General features: G+C 36.7%; 1 protein-coding gene across 4 annotated transcripts in view; it reads right to left on the reverse strand.

Moving 5' to 3' along the window:
• The window catches only part of acap3b (ArfGAP with coiled-coil, ankyrin repeat and PH domains 3b), a 103862-nt gene that overhangs the window by 20517 nt on the left and 63423 nt on the right, over positions 1-19922 (reverse strand). For all 4 annotated transcript variants that reach the window (XM_036559449.1, XM_036559448.1, XM_036559451.1 and 1 more), the window contains exons 5-10: positions 13452-13510; positions 12325-12508; positions 10327-10371; positions 9410-9505; positions 8785-8859; positions 6965-6976 (exon numbers count right to left, since the gene is read on the reverse strand). In XM_036559449.1, coding sequence (XP_036415342.1) covers positions 6965-6976; positions 8785-8859; positions 9410-9505; positions 10327-10371; positions 12325-12508; positions 13452-13510 — 471 coding nt within the window. The remainder of the gene's footprint in view (positions 1-6964; positions 6977-8784; positions 8860-9409; positions 9506-10326; positions 10372-12324; positions 12509-13451; positions 13511-19922) is intronic.

Raw genomic sequence — 19922 nt, forward strand, 5'->3', positions numbered from 1 at the left:
TGAACACATGCAGCTTCATGTTAGATGTGAAGCTACCACTTGATGAGTAATAGAGCCAATAAATATCGTTTCATTTCCATCTGTAAACCATCAGCTGGAATGAAGCTGTGTCTTTATGTGCTACTGCAAACTGTGAAAGTCAAAGCAGCTAATGAGTGATGCTGATACAAATATACATCACATTTGATTGATTTGAAGAAACAGTTTAGCCAAAAACAAATTTAAACTATGTTTGGTATCTTGAGTTTGTTTTTTTAGTGTTTGCACTGGAGATAGGAGGTTAATGTAGACTGTAAAAAGTTGAGATTTAACACAAAGACTGGGATGTAACAATACAAGTATTCGTAATATGAATTCAGAATACAGAGAATAAGTATAAAGCCTGCTAAATGTGATAATCAATTATTAATCTCAGTGTTACTGAGCTCTGCTAAAGCCTGAGTTGACTGATAAAACAATATGATCAGTTATTAATCTCATTGTTACTGAGGACTGCTAAAGCCTGAGTAGACTAATAAATCAATGTGATGACAGTTATTAATCTCAGTGTTACTGAGCTCTGCTAAAGCCTGAGTAGACTGATAAATCAATGTGACGAGTGAGTTACTGATCTTAACTTTACTGAATTCTTTCAAGGGATGATTGAACTGAAGTCTTTTCAGTAGCTGACATGATCATGAGTGACAAGCTTAGCATTAGTATTGTACTAGACTTGTGCATGCATTTTCTAGCCTGATGTTATATACATATCATCCAGTAACAGCGAAGAACAGTGTGAATTGAATACAAGTTAGAACAACAGAGTTTTCCCAGTATTCTGAATACATTACTTTAATGTATTATAACAGAATATATTACTGAATACATTCAGGGCAAGGTATTCAGCATTCAGCCATCATCACTTGTTCAAAGTATTCTGCCCAATGGGAATAACTTTGTAATTGTTTTTATAAAAAAATATAATTTTAAGACAACCAATACCTTGTAAACTCAAAGGAGCAACCTTAGGAGCAACCAAAATCTACTAATATGTCTACAATGAAAGTCCATTAGTAGATCTGTATCTGTGATAGTATTGTCTACCAAATATTATCACACGAGGCAGGGGCGCACTTGCTCAAGCTGTGAGGTCAGGGGGTCAAAAAGGTTGTGATCTCCTCACACTTCCTTTATGAAAGCACTATGAACTGAACGTAGCCTGACTTAAGAATGGACTGAAGGACAGCTCTGTTGTCCAGTGGCTGTTTGAAGGGGGCGGGACAAAGGCATTAATCCACAGGCAGGGGCAGCAGGTCACAGGAGCAACGTGGCATTTGAATGGAGCATGCTGAGTGTCCACCTAATGCTCAATGACCGACACACTGGACGTTCTAAACAGATTTTGCTGCTTTATCTCTTTCGTTTTCTCTTTTTACTCTCATTCATCTTCATCTAACTCCTTATCTCTTTTCAGAATGTTTAGTAAAATTATATTTAATTATTATTTTTTATATATAAAAATTGCATATATCAGATATATTATATGCAATGTTAATTATTATATATAAAATATATGCAAAATATAGCCAAAAATTATATATGATAAACTATCTTCAGATATAAATCTATATAAGTTTTACAAATATCAATAGTACATATTGAATACATAAAATATGCAGATTTTTTATATATTTATATACATACAAAATCCAAAAGTAGTATTTAGTATTTATTTATATAATCATTATTACTATTATCTTTATAGTCAGCATCATACATAATGAACATAATTCTTTTTATTTTATTTTTAATTAATTTTAATTAATTAATTTATTTTCTTTTTGATATTTTCTAATTCTATCATGATTATCAATCATGATCCATAAGAATTGTTTTCTTTTCACCCTTCTGGATGGCAATTTGGATTAAATGGGTAGTTCAAGGCCAAACACTGTCTGATTTTATTGCATATTGATGTCTGTATGTCAGAGTCAAAACCCTGCTCCTCTAAAACGCTGTCCCGAGTGCAGAAGCAGATGGCTCATTTCACCTGTAAGCCTTATTCTCAATGACACAGATCTAGCCCGCAGACAACTCAGCTGTGTGTGTCCATGCGTACACGGGGCCGCTCTCGGATCGAACCGCACATGTCCAGAACAGTTGGTGGTACTAATTCAGCAGCGATGCTTTTTGGCGTGCCACCTCTCCCTCTCTGGCTCTGTTACCTCTATGCCAGTGCCATCTGCTGCCTTTGGTGAAGCTGGCCAGGGGAGAGGGCTTGGCCTTGTGCCACCAGGAGAAACATCCAGACCTGAGAGAGAGACTCTAATTCAGACCCACCTGCTCACTTAACTGCCCGCTGCACAGGATGGGGCAAGATGCAGGACTGTCCAGCACAACAGGGTTTAAATGTAGGTGTGGGTGCTTTTAGCTGATTAAGCCCACAGCTATGGAATGGACTGTCAGAGTCTTTGAGGAACTCAAAATCTTTAGCTGTTTTAAGAAAAAAAATGAACACTATTACTACTACTAATAACAACAGATCAGTAAGATATACTAGAGAAAGGCTATTAAAGGCTTTTAATGTCATATGTAAGACCTTACAGTCCATGTGAAACTTCATACGAAGCCAGTGTAAACTGATTAAGACTAGTGTACTCATGCTCAAACTGTCTTTTCCTCAATCTTATTATTATAACAGCTACTAATTAGTGTTGTAGTACTTGAGTCCACAAATTAATGGTCTTGATCTTTTCTCAGTCTGGACCTATTTCGGACTTATTACAACAGCTACTAATTAGTGATGTAGTACTTGAGTCCACAAATTAATGGTCTTGATCTTGTCTCAGTCTAGACATTATTTGGTTTTGGTCTTGTCTCGGGTGCTCTCGACTGGATCCAAAAAAAAAAACATTTATCTGTAACTTTTGTGCAAAATCATAGTTTGTAAAAGTTTAATCATTTTTAACATATACAAATACACTAATTTTTGGAACACAGAACAGCATAGAATATTTTAACACTCCTGTGATAATTCTGAGCACTTTTGAACTCCAGTTATAGGACTTTATAATGGCGCCTCATGCACAGGTAAGTCTTCTTTGTATTTTTAATGAAATACATCCTTCTACCAAATTTAAAAAAAAGGTTATGCACAAATGGTTAGAAACCAGTTTAATTTTTAGCTTAAATTTTAGTTGTTTAGCTTTTTTCACCACAATTCATTGAGGACTCACTCGTGGGCACCCTACTGCATTCTGCAGCTATGATTTTTATATAATGGGAGAAATAAGAAGTGGCCAGGCTCCCCTTAAACCAACTCTGAGAGAATAACCCCAGCATCATTTGCTTTCAAAAGTTACAATGCAATTTTGGAATGAGATTACAATATAATAATATTAATAATAATTAGGAATATTTTATGCTATATATTATTGTTATATTTTCCAAATATATTATAAAATATTATTTATTAATGTACTTCAAATGTAATGAATAATACGGACCCAGTTTCTTTTCTTTTTTTTTAATTTTTACATTCTGAATAAATCTTAATCTGGTCTCAGTCTTAACTAGGACTCGCCCTCTACAAAGACCTGGTCTTGATTCCGACTCAATGTGTCCAGGTTTTAGTTTTGACTGAGACTCGTCTCTAATGGTCTTGACTACAACATCGCTACTACTACTAATACTAATACTAATAGTAATAATAGTAGCAATAGTAATTACTACTACTTCTACTACTACTACTATTATTATTATTGTTATTATTATTATCATATCCACATGGCTCTCTTTCAACCCCCCTCTGCAAAGTCTGTAGCACAATAATAGGCTCTATTACTCCGGAATTGCCAATAAAGCCGGTATAAAGTGCCTTTGTGTCCTGAGTACTGTACTGTACACTGTGTGCAGAAGCCCATGTGAGTCTGTGTGTGGTGGGGTGTAAATAACCAGGCACATGAAGAGTGAACGTGCCATGTATTGATCACTTTGAAATATGAGCACAATGTGCTGTTGAGATTGTTGTAGATGTGCACATCATCACATTCTGGATTGTGGTACACTGACATGCGCTAGAAGGGCTAGTCTAACAGCTAGTCATAGTATACACACTACTCTACTGGTTAAAGAGTGCTTTACTCAGACATTTCCCAAAGTAAATCAATATCACAACATCAGTATAGGCGTGTGCAATCCTAAGGACGGTCTTACTGTTATATAAAGTGATTGTTAAGAAACCACTCCAACCGTCAACTACGAAACAGTCAGTCATAGCAAATGCTACTGGTTTGGGTCTCACTTCATTTGAATAGTCCACTATAGTGCTCTACACATTATCTACAAATGTTCAAACTATCTGTTGATTCTAAACAGTGGTGGGGTTAGGATTTGGACCAGAGTTAGGGCTAAGACCAGGGTGAGGGTTGGGTTAAGGTGTTGGGTTGAGGTTAAGGTCAGGGTTAGGATTAGAGCCAGGTTCAGAGTTAAAGAAAATTATGGTCAATTTAGTAGATATTTAGTTGAACGTAACTTGAAAGTAAATGAAGTATCTACAAAACATTTAAAGTGGATTATCAAAGTAAGTGTTACCCTGGTTTGTTTCAGCATTAGTCATTAAAGGAATACTCCAGCATTACTCAGCCAAAACTCTATCTGCTGTTTCGCTAGCATATAGTCAAGTATCACATACAATATTTCCACTGTACTCAGCAAAGAAACAGAAAACGTGTTGACTCGGCTGGAGCATCTCTCCATTGGCTTCAATAATGCATGTGTTGCGAGTCAATTTTTCTGTTTATTTCTAAGTGCAGGGAAAGTATTGTCTATGGTAATCGACCATATGGTAGAACTCTGTGTGAGCATGAAACTGAACCCTGAACTTCGAGACCCAAACAGGCCTAACAGGTACTGCTAAACTTAAAACCTGAACCCGAACCAAACCCACTCTCACACACTACCACTAAGATGATAAGATTACCACAGATATGGTTCTATAGTACTTTGTCACAAAGTGAGTGAAAACAACTCTCAGATTATAAGATTATGGCAGACATGGTTTTACAGTACTCTGCTTTGTTACTAAGCAATTGCTCAACAGAAACTGAGCAAAAACAACTCTACACACTGTTATTTCATCAACGCTGGCCAGTTATTAAGACCAGCTTTGTTGTACTATATTAAATTAGGACGAGGAAAATTTGTACATAAAAAAATGTACATATTGCTTCAAATAATAAAAATGACATTTAAGTATAAGTTATTCAATTTCCTGCATCAGAACAAAAAATAAAAAAAAGAATATATTTAACCTTTAACAGAAGCGTCAACGCTACATATAATACCAAAGTTTTACAGCATTTAGTTTCCACCCTTTATCCTTATTACAGCTTTCATTTCTTTCAGGAGACCTGCTTTCAGTTTTGCAAAGAAATCTGAAGGGATATTTTTCCACTCCTCCAAACTTCGGTCTTAGAAGTTGTATTTTCTGCTTTTCGTGATTCCATTAATCCCAAACATATTCAATGACACTGAGGTGGTCAGTTAATTTTTCTGAGAACACCAGGCTGAAAAAAGCTGCAGTATTCATTTATTTCTTTCCACTATATATATTTCCATATACATTGTATACAACCTGATCTATTTTTTCAGCTCCCTTTTTGTCTTTTTGTACTAATTGAGGGTTCAACCTCCGTGAAAAAACAACCCCAGTCGAGTCCCACCCTCATGTAAATGTGTGCATTTGTGTATATACTGACAGAGGGTGGGTTCACTGGATACTGCTCAGTCACTAAGGATGAAACTGAAAGGCAGAAGGCATCGTAAAAAAAGGCATTTGGAAGCACACACCACCTCCTGTGTCCATTCAAAGCTTCAAAAACACTGGCTGAATAAGTTTATTGTCCATGTGTTGTTGTGTCGTCCCTTCATCTCCCAACTTCCCACACTCTCACACATGCATTGATCCCTCCGAACGTGCTCAGCATGTGACGGCCATAAATCAGTACTTTATAGATCTAGAATCAATCAATCATCTCCCAAGGCCTAATAAACAAGCTCGCGCTTGCACGTTGTGTTTGCTGAGTGAAGGATAAAAACCGACAAGAAAACGATTATGAGTTAATAACGCAAAGCAGCTCTCACTTCATCTCAACGTGAGACCCATAAGGCTCAGCCTGCTGATCCCTAGGCTTAATATTCAGTTATTAAAGGAATACCTCAACATTGTTCAACCTAATCTCTATCTGTCACATCTGTAGCATACAGTCGATCACCATGGACAACAATTTAGAAGAGTAATCTGTTCTATTGTGAGTTCAGAGTCTTTTTTATTACTGTGTGGTAATTGACCATATGCTATGGGTGTAGCAGATAGAGATTAGTTTAAAAAATGCTGGAATATTACTTTCAGATTTATTATTCAGTAACTACTATCAAAATAGGCTAAGCTGAACAATAACATACTATACTTTTCAAAATTTTTTGAATACTTTACTGAAGCAGCTAAAAAATTTGCCATTTACGAATATTTGGCAAAAAATACATAAAAATGTGTGCAATTCATAACTACAAACAGACATGCATTTGATACATCATGCTGGTGTGGGTTTCCTCTTTTTCAATTATGTACATAAAAGCAGTTTGAGCGCTAATAGGTCCCCTTTGTTGATAATGTTCAGCCTGCCAATCACGGTTTTAAAAGAACCTGTAGATACTCTGTTGATCAATAAACCGCAAACTAATTACTAAACCGATTTAATTTAGCTTTTCAGTCAAAAGAAGATTCGAGTGAAGCTGTGTCTTACTCTCCGCCCACGCTACCATATATAGGAACCGAAATGCAGGCACATATATGGGTTTAAGGGGTTGAATAAAAACAAGAATAGTGAAATGATTTCATTCATTTCACCAAGCACTTAGATCGGTTGTGGTAAAGATTAATGAAAAAAAATGGAAAAAATAAACAGAAAGAAAATGCTCTTACCTGCATCAGTGTCTATGTGGAGGCAAGATGGAGGAGGAAGTCACATACAAAGAAGACAGAGAGAGAAAAGATCATTCATTAGACATCAGTTTGGTTACTGAGTCTTTAAAAACTCTAACAATTCACAACCATAAATTAAGTTAATTAATAACATTTACTATATCTTTATACAGCATTGATCTTTTGCATCCATGCACTCAGATTTAACCCAACAATTCAAATTCTAATAATCTGGCAGTATTTGAAATGAAGTGTTAGTGAATATAGCTTGTCTTTGACCATGAGAAAGTAGACTTGTAGGAATTTGCGATCTATATCATATGCTCTTAAGACATGGGGTATTAGGAACAATTGTATACACAGGATACAATTTGGGCTGAAAAGTCTAAAATACTGTGAAAGGGAAATTTTCACTGAGAATCTTTTTTCCATTTTGGACAGGCCTATTGTATTATTCTGGCTATGATTTATTGGTAGCTCTGTTGGCTAGCATTGTGCTAACAGATGGTTAGTGCCTGGGTGGCAAATCGTATGTGTATGTGTCTTGAGGGCCAAAATCCCCAGGCTGGTCAGGGAACTGTACTTTATTCATATGCTGATGAAAGTCTACACAAAGCAATCATAAGCCAGCCATCGCACCCATATGTACACCAACACATGCATGTACCCCTACACACTTAGAGAAGAGAAGAGCAGACAGTATGTTAGCTAAACTGATTTATAACAGAATCTAAGATGTAAAGGAGAAGGAATGCAATACTAATATTTATACTGAATTTATCAAACCTATTATTCCAATGACAAACTCAGCACTCAGATTCATACTGAATTTATCAAACCTACTATTCTAGTGATGAACCCAGCACTCATATTCATACTGGATTTATCAAATGTGTCTTGATTCAATACATCTTTAGATAGACCAAAGACAGAATAAGGAGTGCCTGTGAATGTTCTTTTATTATTTCTGTTACTGTGTCCCAATGTACTAGTCACAAGCTAATATGTTACCCCTGAACTAATGCACTAACTACAAGCTAATGTTAACCCCAAGCTAATGCACTAGCCACAAGCTAATATGTTAACCCCAAGCTAATGCACTAGCTACAAGCTAATATGTAGTCCTGAGCTAATGCAGTCATAAGGTAATATTAACCCTAAGCTGACATAATAGCCACAAGTTGACAAGTTAGCCCTGAGCTAGTGCAACAGCCGCAAGCTAATATGTTAGCCCCAAGTTAATGCAACATCATCAGGCTAATATGTTAGCCCCAAGCTAATACGCTAGCCAAAATCAAACATATTAGGCTAGAACTTACACACCAGCCAGAAGTTAATAGGTTAGCACTAATGCACTAGTCACAATATGTTAGTCCTGAGCCACATTATAATGATACAATAGTGACCATAGAATATGTTGTATTGTTACACCCCTAAAACTTACACTTTACTTTTACAGCTACCAAATTGTTCACTGTAGATTCTGAATGATAAGTCTTAGGTTTAGTAACTGAAATATAATCTTCAAGGTTCCAAGGAGTTTACTGACCGGTCAAGTTGCTGAACACCTCAATTCCCAATGTATTTAATTCTACTTGGAAGAAGTAGCACTAATATACTATATTAATCTAGAAGCATAGTCGAATAGAGTCTAAAAGAGACTAATATAGTCTCTACATGGACTCATTATGATACCTTGTATGGTCATTGAGTTAAAAATGTGACGATTGTTCTTAATTAAAATCCCACGCCGATGCTGAGCCGCAATAGTGATTAAGCTGAACTGAGAGGGTGATGAAGGTGAAAGCAGAAAGGCTCACCCTCTGCTGGATGATGGCATGCTGGTGCTCCATCACTCTCTTCTCCATGGCTGAGTCTATCACCAGCTGATCCAACTGCAGTCAAGACACAACACAGCAGGTGAGAGGAAAAATATTTTAATAACTTTCTGAACTCCAGTTTTGGAAACTCCTGCTTTCTTCACTTATTTGCCTTTGAGTTTCCCCTTCTTTATGCAAGTAGATTATTTTATATCTAATCTGCCCAGAAATATCTCATAAATATCAAACAAATAACATGACTTCATGGCCATTTTTAATGGAAATTAAATAAATAAAGGTTGGTCTCTGCACAGTACTGTATGCCCTTATTCATTTCTAAATTTTATCTTTCCACAACATGGGCCCTTTAAAACGCTTGTGTATAGCTATCCATCTTGTGTTGCCCTCCCACAGCAGACACCTGACCTCTGTCACACCCACACATGGCCTGCAGAAGAAGCCAGGTCACAGATTATCTCCTCTTTTCACTCATTAGGCCTGTGCTGCTCTGGCGCTTGCCTCCACCGCATGCCTGGCTCCAGGCACATGTGCGCACAGAGAGCAGATGGGAGCGGCAGAGCTAACGGGTCTGAAGGAGCAGGTGTTTGGAGGACGTGACGCTCACCTCAGCGGCCAGTTTCTTCATGTAGGGGTCAAGCTCGTCCAGAAGAGTGTAGCCCTGCTGGAACAGTGTGTACTGTGCCTGCATGAATGAAAGCATCTGCGAAGGACACAAAAGAAGAGGTTGGAGAACATTCCAGCGCTGCTCCAGTTAAACCCCTTGAACCCTAGACATGCCTTTCAGTTATTAATCTTAAAGGAAAATTCCACAGATTTTTTAAATGCCTGCATAATTAAATCAATAATATGTAAACAAAGTCATTCAGAGTGGTTTGATGTGAAATGATGCCTTTTAGAGAAACCCACCGAGTCAGAATTGATCATAGTGGCAGTGATAGGAACCAGACATCCAAAGCACATAAGGCCTCTAAAAGCTACCTCATAGAAATTATTACATAAAATTGTTACAAATATGCTGCTTAATGCCTTGATTTATTATCATTTTGAGATAAGGTTTTGGCCTAAAATATGTTTTTTTGAATACATTCATGGCAGAGAGATACATGCAAGGCTTTGTAAGGCAAAATCCATATTTTTTTCATATTTAACACTATTTTGCCATTATTAACATTACATTACATTCACTGGTCATTTTGGACAGTAAATAAAATGGCTACATTTGCATCACACACATTGTGACCTCTGGTTCCTATCACCGCCATTGCAAAGAAATCTGAGTTTCAATGTTTCTCTGCAATGAACCATTTTGCATCAAACCACTATAAAAAAATTAGTGGAATTCCCATTTTTTAAATGAATTACTATGAATTATTTTGTTACCGCTACAAAAGTAATAGAAAAGAGAAACTACAGTGAGGGTCTACACACAGGCCCTTTTTAAGGGGCTAAAATGTGAAACACTATTAATGTCATAAGGAGCCATGAGAGGTGATTAAATGTAGAAATAAGGCAATCCCTTACTGAGTCTAGGATTTCAAACTTCTTTTTGGCCTGTAAAACGTTGATCTAGGGAGAAAAAGAGTTTAGTCAATACACACGAGACAATCCCTGACTAATTTGACATCCAGTAAATTTACAAGTACTACTTTGCCATCTAGTGGTGCTAATGATTTCTGCAGCCAGTCTGGCACAGATGGTATGTCTATGGAAGACACACTAAAATATAGACCTTCACAGAGAAATAACGGTAACAGGATAAACATTTTTCACTGACATAAGAAAAATGTTAATGATTTATATTCATTTATATTAATGTAAATGCTATCTAAATGTTCGATTATGGAATATTAACTCCAGCCTGTCAGAGTCTGGGTTTTATTGTCACTATAATTTTGATTAGTATTTAATTAATATTTCATTTAGCTTTATTTAGTTTTAGTTTAGTTTCAGTTAAGAGTGCACTAATAGTTTTACTTTTGTTTCTCTGAAAAGGAAGAGATTTAGTTTACTTTTTAGTAACTTTCAGTTTTACTTTTGTTTTCTTGAATTATACTGAATATTTAGTGTGAAACCAGGGCATATTAAAATAATTCCAATTTGGACCCTGTTGTTTCTTTCTGATGAGTTTTACCATAGAATGACACTATCCTCAGCTAGCTTCACTCAAATGCATCAACATCTCCTGAGTATTTTACATAAAAACCAGTGCAGTGCTGAGAACGATCCACGATGTAGAAGATAGAGATTAGTATTATGAAAAAGTAGATAATGAAAACGCTGTAGTATTCCTTTAATAATGCCATCTCACAACACACTGACTCTGCACCAGCAGCAAAAGTGAGTCATTTCAATTACAGATGACCTAATGCTACTTCTAACTAGTGACCAATGGGGCAGCAAAACGAAACATCAGTAACAGCCTGCTAATGATGGCCAGCGGACACAAAATATTATGCAGAGAGAAGATGTAATCAGGTCTAATCAGTCACAGTGTTACAAGGGGCAACCCAAAGCTGGGCAGGGGGCTTCAACCTTGGAGTAGATAATAATCAAAGCCTTATCAAAAAGGGGCCATCAAGAAAAGCTGGATGAAGTAGCAAGGATACAAGACCTCATCTAAATAGATCAATTGTAGTGTTTTACTATACAAATCTCATAAAATAAATAAATTATTTAACATTTGTGGTTGTTCTGATTTGCTCTTTTAGGTACCACTGGCACATGTAATCCTACTGTTTCCTAAGGATATAATGATTTCAATATAGTATCAAAAAATCAAAAACATGAATGTTCCAATCAGCATAACAGAATAATCTCTATCACCAACCGGCCCCTCTGTCTCTTCTGAGGGTCCTCTCTATTTACTGTCTTTCAGGAAAACCACTGATCAAAACTAGACAACAGTGCATTCTATCTTTTTCTCAATAGCTTTCATTATAACTTATAATGTTTTAAAAGATCATTCTTTTGCACAAGCACTTGCTATTTTGCAGTCTTATTCTGTCAAATTCTGAAACAAGATTTGTATTTTTCTCAGACAAACAAATCGGTGTAGTATATAATTAGAGCTCTGTAGAATTTCAATACAATTTTAATACAAAATATAAAAAATTATATTGAATCGTGACCCCTGGGTTACTAATTAACCTATAATTTAACATAAAGTAGTTGATCAGCAACAACAAATTCGCTGCTTTAGTTCTGTACTGGAGCTACTAGGCCACAGTAGCTAACAAGTAATAAAAGCTAATAGCCCACCAAGTAGCAGTAAGGCTTTCTAATGATACTAAAAAACTGCCAAATAAATAAAAAACTGCCTCATACCACATAATCTCAAATAGTCTTGCTTATGTGGTGTCTGTCACTGCATGACCTATGGCTATCTTTAAAAATGGGCAAAATGGGCTAAGTAACGTGATTTGAGGGAAGTGTGTGATGATTTAGGCAGTTTACTTTTAGTCGAACTATCACTTTAAAGCCAGTACCTCTTTCAGTGCACAACTTTGTTAGCTTGGTTACCTGTAACACATAGTCGAGGGCAAGATGTCGGAAGCACTTCCGCGTCACGATGAGTGCGCTGCTGGCCTCCTCCACCTCGTGCGGTTTGTTGCGAGGGGCCTGAGCATTTTTCACCTGCGCAATCTCCATATCCTCCCGCACCTTATCGAACTGCTTTTTCGTCTCCTTAAACTTACGCACATCCCTGTATAGTAGAAAGAAAGAGCACTGAATATCAACATATACTGTACATATCCCTGGTGAACTGTACCTATTAGGTCTGAGTTCTGTAACTAGCTAGGTCTTCACTTTGGGCCATAAATGTCAAAACTACATCAAAAAAGAGAAGAAATCCAAGCTAAATGCTAAATACTAGCACCCCTATATGCTTTCTCGTAGTATGTTAGCACTAAGCTAACAATGGTGCACATGTACATTTTTGGCCATTCTAGATTAAATGCAGACATTTAAAGCTTTTAGTTGAAGCCTGTAACAGACTTTAACTAATAGGTTACCTTTAGATTTACAGTGACTCTTTCAGTAAAGAGCCCTGGTATTGAGCTGACTCCTCTGTTTCCATTTCAAACAACTGACTGAAACCTGGTTAGACTACAGTTTGTATTCACAGTAAGTGATGTATCAAGGACTTCCAGAAGACCAGGAGTGATGTTTTTTCCCCTAGAAATTGTTTCTACCCATTGGAATTTACACACGATTGGTTTGCCACTTTCTGATTATGCTGTTAGTTAACTTAATTATTAAGGCCTTCTGTTCAGCTCCTGAAGGCCCAACAATATGGGAGCTTGCTCAGCTGTATCTGTCTAGACACCACAGAGAAAAAAATTCTGATTGGACAATTTTCCGCCAGGTGGTTCAAGATTTTAACCCTTTTGTTTCCAACCAAAACTTAATAATGAAATAAGAGTATAACTACATAATGTGAGTTTAAACAGTAAGCCTTATGATTATATTAAATAAACATTTTAGTATTTTTAAAGTATTTTTTTTCTCAGAAATCATCAGGCCTTAACTGAAGGCCTAAAAGGCCATTAAGGTTCCCCAATATACACATACACAACAAGACTATAAAAGCATATTTATAAGAGAAAAATTTACAAACAGAACAGAATGAAAAAAAAAAAACTTACTCTTTGACAAAATTGTGCAGTTGCTGCTTAATAGATCTCTGGGCCTGGTCAAACAGGATCTGCAGGAGACAGAAAGAACAAATACATTAGGTTTCAGAGGTGTTAATTGTCTAACACATGATTATAATCGTTCTTGGCATTCTCAAACAGTGATACCTAACATCAACCACAAAGAGCTGGCAGGAGTTCAAGCTTTTCTGTTTTACTGTCTGATTCATCATCCAGGTGATAATTATTGTCATTATCCACAGTTTATGCAGACCTAATAGACTTATAAAATCAGTAATTGGCTTATCTCACACAGTTTTCCTTTGTTTAACCTGACTTCCAAGCTGATGTACACTGATATCATAACTCCAATGGTTCCTCTCAGAGTTTCTTCTTCATGCTTTTATGGAGTTTTTTCTGCCACTGTCATTGTTGGCTTGCTCATTTAGGATTACATGGATTTCCATATAGCTGCTTTGAGACAATGTCTTTGGTACAAATGTGCAAAGAAAATAAAGTTAAATTGAATTGTAAAATTGAACATGTCCACGTTGATGACCGTGAAACATATCAGTGCATAGAACCAGAGCTTTCTGTGCGCTACCATGTTTTCTATCACTATGTAAAAGATGCACTAGGCTTCTTTTATTGTTGCATGTACTGTGATTCTGAGTGAGCACACAAGCTCATTCAGAGCACAAATTGGATTAGTAAGTACTTTTTACTGATATGCTTCATCAGAGAACCCATCAAACATGACTGATGTTTGACTCATATTCCTATACATATGTCAGTAAGACTTTACAGTAGGGCAGTGTTCATAAGACTACATAACATCTACATAATGACAACTGAATAAACATTCATAAAGACTTATTCTGATGGGTATCTGTCATAAAGGCTCCTTTTGTCAACTCGGGTATCAAGTTGACATTACTTCCGTGTCAGTTAACATTTTTTCTGATACTTGGCTGTCGTGACACCTTTTTAGGTGAAATGGCATAACACATTATAAAAGCTGGCTTTGTAGCTTAATGTACATCAATCACAGTAACATAATGCTGGTAATATGAATTCTTATAAAGGGTAAAATGAGACTCACTTATCTTAAGAGATGTTCAGGGATGGATTTAGTCATTCTGGGGCTCTAGACAAAGGACAGGAATGGGGTCCCCCTGGCTTCACATCTTTAAATTAGTTAAGACTCTAGGCTCCCGAGTGGCACAACTGTCTGCACTGGTAAAAAATGACATCTTGGCATATGAACTCTTAAATTTAGTCAATATATCTAATATTTATTATTTTGAGATTGATGAAAGAATATTATAAAACTACTTAAGGAGCCCATATCCTACATTTTTCTTGTGTTTAATGTTTTCCCAGTGGTCACTTAATGACACTTGTGTGGACTTACGTACCAAAACAGTCACCGTTCATTTTCACATGATCATTTTCCAACCTCTCTTTATCCATTAAAATTCAACAGCCTGTTTTGTTACTGTGCCTTTATGACTGACATATGTAAATGTGCTCTGCTCTGATTGATTGCTGAATTCCAAATGTTGTCCCAGCTTAGTTTCCAACTTTAACAGTGTTTACATACTACATTATTCTCTTTTATTTTAAGAACAGTTGGGTTTTCTATCATATGCAGCCTTTTCGTCTAAAACATTTCAACTTGTTTTCTGTAATTTTATTAAGCAAAATTATCTCACTATATTGGCAGATAATTTTGCTTGTATTAAGAAATATACTTTAAACAAGAAGAAATATCTGCCAGTATACTCAGATAATTTCACTTCTTAAAATTACTAAAATAATAATAATAGTACTACTACTACTACTAATAATAATAATAATACTAATAATAATAAATAACAGCTATTTTAAAAATTTATATTTTGGAATTGATTACTTAACAATACAGTATATCTAATTTGTATTGTCAAGGGGCTTTGGTGGCTGCCTGCTTTTTCCTAGGGCAAAGACCACCCCTGTTTATGTTCAACCAGTTTGACTTGGCAAGCTATGTCATATTATAAGCATTATGTTACAATGACATACACTGAGCTACAATGTTTACAATGTTATTTCACCTCAGAACGACACAACTTCATGCCAGAAAAATATCAGTGTTACCTGATAAAGATGCTATGTCAATATCAAAGTTTATAACAAATGGTCTATTGGAGGCCTACTGGAGTAATTGTTTATAAATGTTTATGTTGGTCTATGTCAGTGTTCATGAAGGGTTTATGTGTTACTCAGCCTTATGTGCACTGCCCTACAGTGAAGTGTTACCCTTGTGGTTACTTGCAAAATAAAAATCCACAAATGTTCGGTCTTTCTTGTTATTTACTGATCAAATAGGTGCAACAATGGCATTGAGAAATCATTCATACAGAAGAGCAGATTAAATGGCTGAAGGTTGTGCTAAATAAATTAATATTTAATTTAATTAAATTCAAATAAAATATAGCCACAAGCAGAAAAACTCAAGAGTCCAAGCATGATTTTGCAAGAAGGACTCACAAGTACTCTTATAGCTACTTTTCACATTTCATTTTAGTAGAGAAGCATAATAATAATAATAATAATAATAGTAATAATAATAATAATAAGAAGAAGAAGAAGAAGAAGAAGAAGAAAAAGAAGAAGAAGAAGAAGAAGAAGAAGAAGAAACAGCACTGTGCTTGGTCTCCTAATTAAATATTGCCTCAAGCCTTACAGTGCATCTGTAGGCAACATCTGTCCGCAATACACAAACATGACCACTAGATGGTAGAGGTGCAACTGCAAAAGCAGCACAGCTCTGGCCCTGTACTCTCCCAGCCCTGACACACCCCCTCACTCTCACTCACCCTCATCTCTCTCTCTCTCTCTCTCTCTCTATGCTGGAAGCTGATGCTCATGTCGTGAGGCGGATGCACGGAAAGGGTAAAATAGGTCGCTGATGCAGAGAAAAGCAGGGTGCTGGGAGTCAAACAGAGACCGCCATGGCATCTCTAACACACACACATGCACACACACACACACACAGTCTCATGCCCCGGGGCTTTTGTCTGAAGAACCATCTTACATGGGTTTCAACTATGAAGGCATATCGTTGTGCCAAGAATACACATGCAAACATTCATCATGGACACACACAGAATGGGTGCATCGCAGGACAGCAGAGACCGACGCTGTAATCATCTCAGTTGTGGCAGCTTTAGAAACACAAGGGCTTTAGAGCAGAGATAAGCTGCAGAAGAAGGACATGTGACACCATGTCACATGGAGCATGAATTTAACATAGCTCATGTGCAACACTGGCTTTCGAGAAAGAGAGAGAGAGAGAGAGAGAGAGAGAGAGAGAGAGAGACAGTGAGAAAACAAGCAAAAAACTTGTCACTGTCTAACAAGATGTGCACATACTGGTTCATCTTTGGGTATGTATGTATGTATCCAAAAGTTTGTAGATGCTGCGCACCCAACGTTTCTTCTGAAATCAAAAATATTAATTTAAAGGTTTTGGATGGAGCCCTGTCACTCCAGAGAATGCAGTTCCTCTGTTCCACAGGCCAAAGCTGGGGGGCTTTATAACCCTCTAAGAGATGCTTGACATTGGGTATGGTGACCTTAGGCTCATGCACAGCTGCTTTGTAGCATCCCTTTCAATTGCCAATGCTTTTCTGTGGAGAATACACAAACTGTGCAGGTGCAACTGAACATCTGTTTCAGCAGTGTGTGCACTTTAGAGAAGCTGAATTCACTCATTAGAAGGGATATCTTTTGGACATGTAGTGTAAAGGGATGCTTGGGCATTTACCATCACACAGAATTAGTGATGTTCTTTGCTCACAACTGTATTAAAGTGTGACATAGAAAACATGATCCCCTGCATATTGTCGCATAAGAAAACCTTGTAACCCCCTTTTTTACACAGTTTTAAAATGCTAGCTGCTACTACACTGACATTGAAATAGTGCAACAAAGTTGAAAAACTACTTCGAAATCTGTTCATCAAACCCTTCTTTATAAAAAATAAGTATCTTGACCAATATAGGCTATTTCTTATTAATGGGGGATTTCACTGATAACTTACAAATTTGTGCAATAGTAGCTACAGAATAATTCATAGTAGTTCATCTATCTATGTCTACAATGCAAAAACACAGTACATCTACAAGTGTCTTCTGGGTTTTTATTTATAATGTTGACAATGGTAAAATAAAGGTAAATCAAAAAGATAAGTTCCTTCTGGGGACAATTTTGGGGTCTATTATCCCCACATGTTTCCCTCCACTGTGAATGGATTTTAAAAATATGCTTTAGGCCAAAACTTTCTCAAAAGTATCATACAACAGTGTCTCAGGCATCAGGCAGAGTATTTGTTGCCATTTAATGCAACAGTTTTATGTGAGGGAGCTTTTCGAGGCATTAAATGCCTCAGATGTTTGGTTCCCATCACCACCACTGTGAACAATTCTGACTTGTTAAGTTTCTCTAGAAGGGATTATCTCACATCAAACTACTCTGAATGACCTTGTTTACATCTTAATGATTTAAATATGCAGACATTTAAGAATGCTTTTTATTCTCCTACACTCTTAAAAAAGATGGCTCTTCAAGAGTTCTTTAGTAAAGGGAACGGTTCTACATATTTGGATGCTTAAACTGTTCTTTGCACGGTGAAATGGTTCGTCGTTTTGAAAAGGGTTCTATATAGTACATGAAAGAACTAAAAATATCTTTTTTAAGTGTGTTTAAAGCTACTAATAATGCCAGTCACTGCGGGCTATTTCATCTAGTCATACATTCTTCGTTCCCTAATGTGGCCCAACATTCCTGCTCTGAGTCTAGACTGGAATCAGCATTTTCTCATCCACTAACCCCAAAAATGCCCATTACACACGACCCATCCATTCCACACGCTGATCTGCAGAGGTCCAGGACTTGGTGCATTGCTCTGTTTCATTAAATTAGCCAGCATGTGGCGATTTCAGCAGTTAACTGTGGTGCGGTTAAATCTCCAGACACTAGAGACTGACAGCAAAGTGGTCCAGGATGCAGTTTCAAGCTTTTTTTTCCACATCTACTGACACTCACTGTTTCCTGCCCCCTTTTGCACCCTCCCTCATTCAGTTCCTTTTAAAGATTTGTCTGTCTGTTCATCCCAGTCTCTGTCACTCTCTCATGCTCTCTGTCTCATTCTCGCAGTACAGGAGATTATGTGGAAGATCCACTGAACCACACAGAGTCTCCTGAGGTTAACTGCAATTAAGACTTCCAGAAAGCATCAAGCCGTCCTGACACACACACACACACACAGCGCCTGAAGACGGATTCTTATAGAGGAAGAGGTCAAAGTAAAGGACAGAAAGGACACAGAGGAAATTTTTGTACATGTATGGGTGCAGTACTGTGCAAAAGTCCGAGATCACCCTTTGTTCATTTAATTTCCAGCCATTAAGAACAAGTTATCCATTTTTCAGTATCATAAAAGAGCAGAGAACATATCTTTGCTGTCCAAAGAAAAACAAGCATCTCTAAAATGGTACTTTTACAGAAGAGGGCGAAAACGCTCTTAACTTTTATTGTAAGCTAATGTAAAGATGTTTTATTCCAAGTTATTTTGGTCACTTCTATTGGTCCACTCATCATGCAGTTTTCACACAGTGTAAAGGACAACTGGCATGTTCAAATGACAAATTGACAAAAATGGAGATACATATTTTTCTCTGGATAGTGACGATATATTTAACAAAAAACAATTACACAGAAGTTTCCAACACTAAGCAAAATATCAAATCCATCAATGTTTAATCTGTCCACTCTAGTGGCCCCTACTGCCACTTCAACTCTTCAAATCTTAAATCTGACAATTTACAGCTGTGTCCTCCCAACAAAAGCTGTTCCCCAACTACCCTAAGACACCACAGCTGCCTTGAACATTTCTTTCTCATGTGCATCTAAAACAGTTGAAGGACATATTTCTGAAATTAGGCATAAGATAATCCACTTGCATAAGAAAAAGGAAAGTCAAAGGAAGATAAGTGAAAAAACAAGAACTTCCAAAACTGGAGTTTAATTCAAAATTGAATTGTTAAATGTTATAGAGAAAACAACTTTTGACCTGTTAGACCACCAAAACTGTCAGATGAACAGAAATGAAAGCTTTCATCCTCAAGGGAGAAGAAAACCAAGCTTTACTTCAGATTGAAAAAGATCCATAAGTCTTTCTGTTCAACATTTCTTTGGGAGAAGAAAACTCAAAGCTATGGGTCTGAAAGGATGTGCAGCTGTCAAGAAGAAGAACACATAAACTGGACACCTGAGATGCAGAGGAAGGTTTGATATACTGATGAGTCTAAATTTGTCATTGAGATTGTATGAAAAGCAGAAAATGCAACCAACTTCTAAAACTGAATTTTGGAGATGAAGAAGATACATAGAAAAATATTCTCGCTTTGGAAATGAATGGAAAGGAATAGAAGCTGT

This window comes from Colossoma macropomum, unplaced genomic scaffold (assembly GCF_904425465.1).
Source record: "Colossoma macropomum unplaced genomic scaffold, Colossoma_macropomum, whole genome shotgun sequence".
Taxonomy (NCBI): Eukaryota; Metazoa; Chordata; class Actinopteri; order Characiformes; family Serrasalmidae; genus Colossoma; species Colossoma macropomum.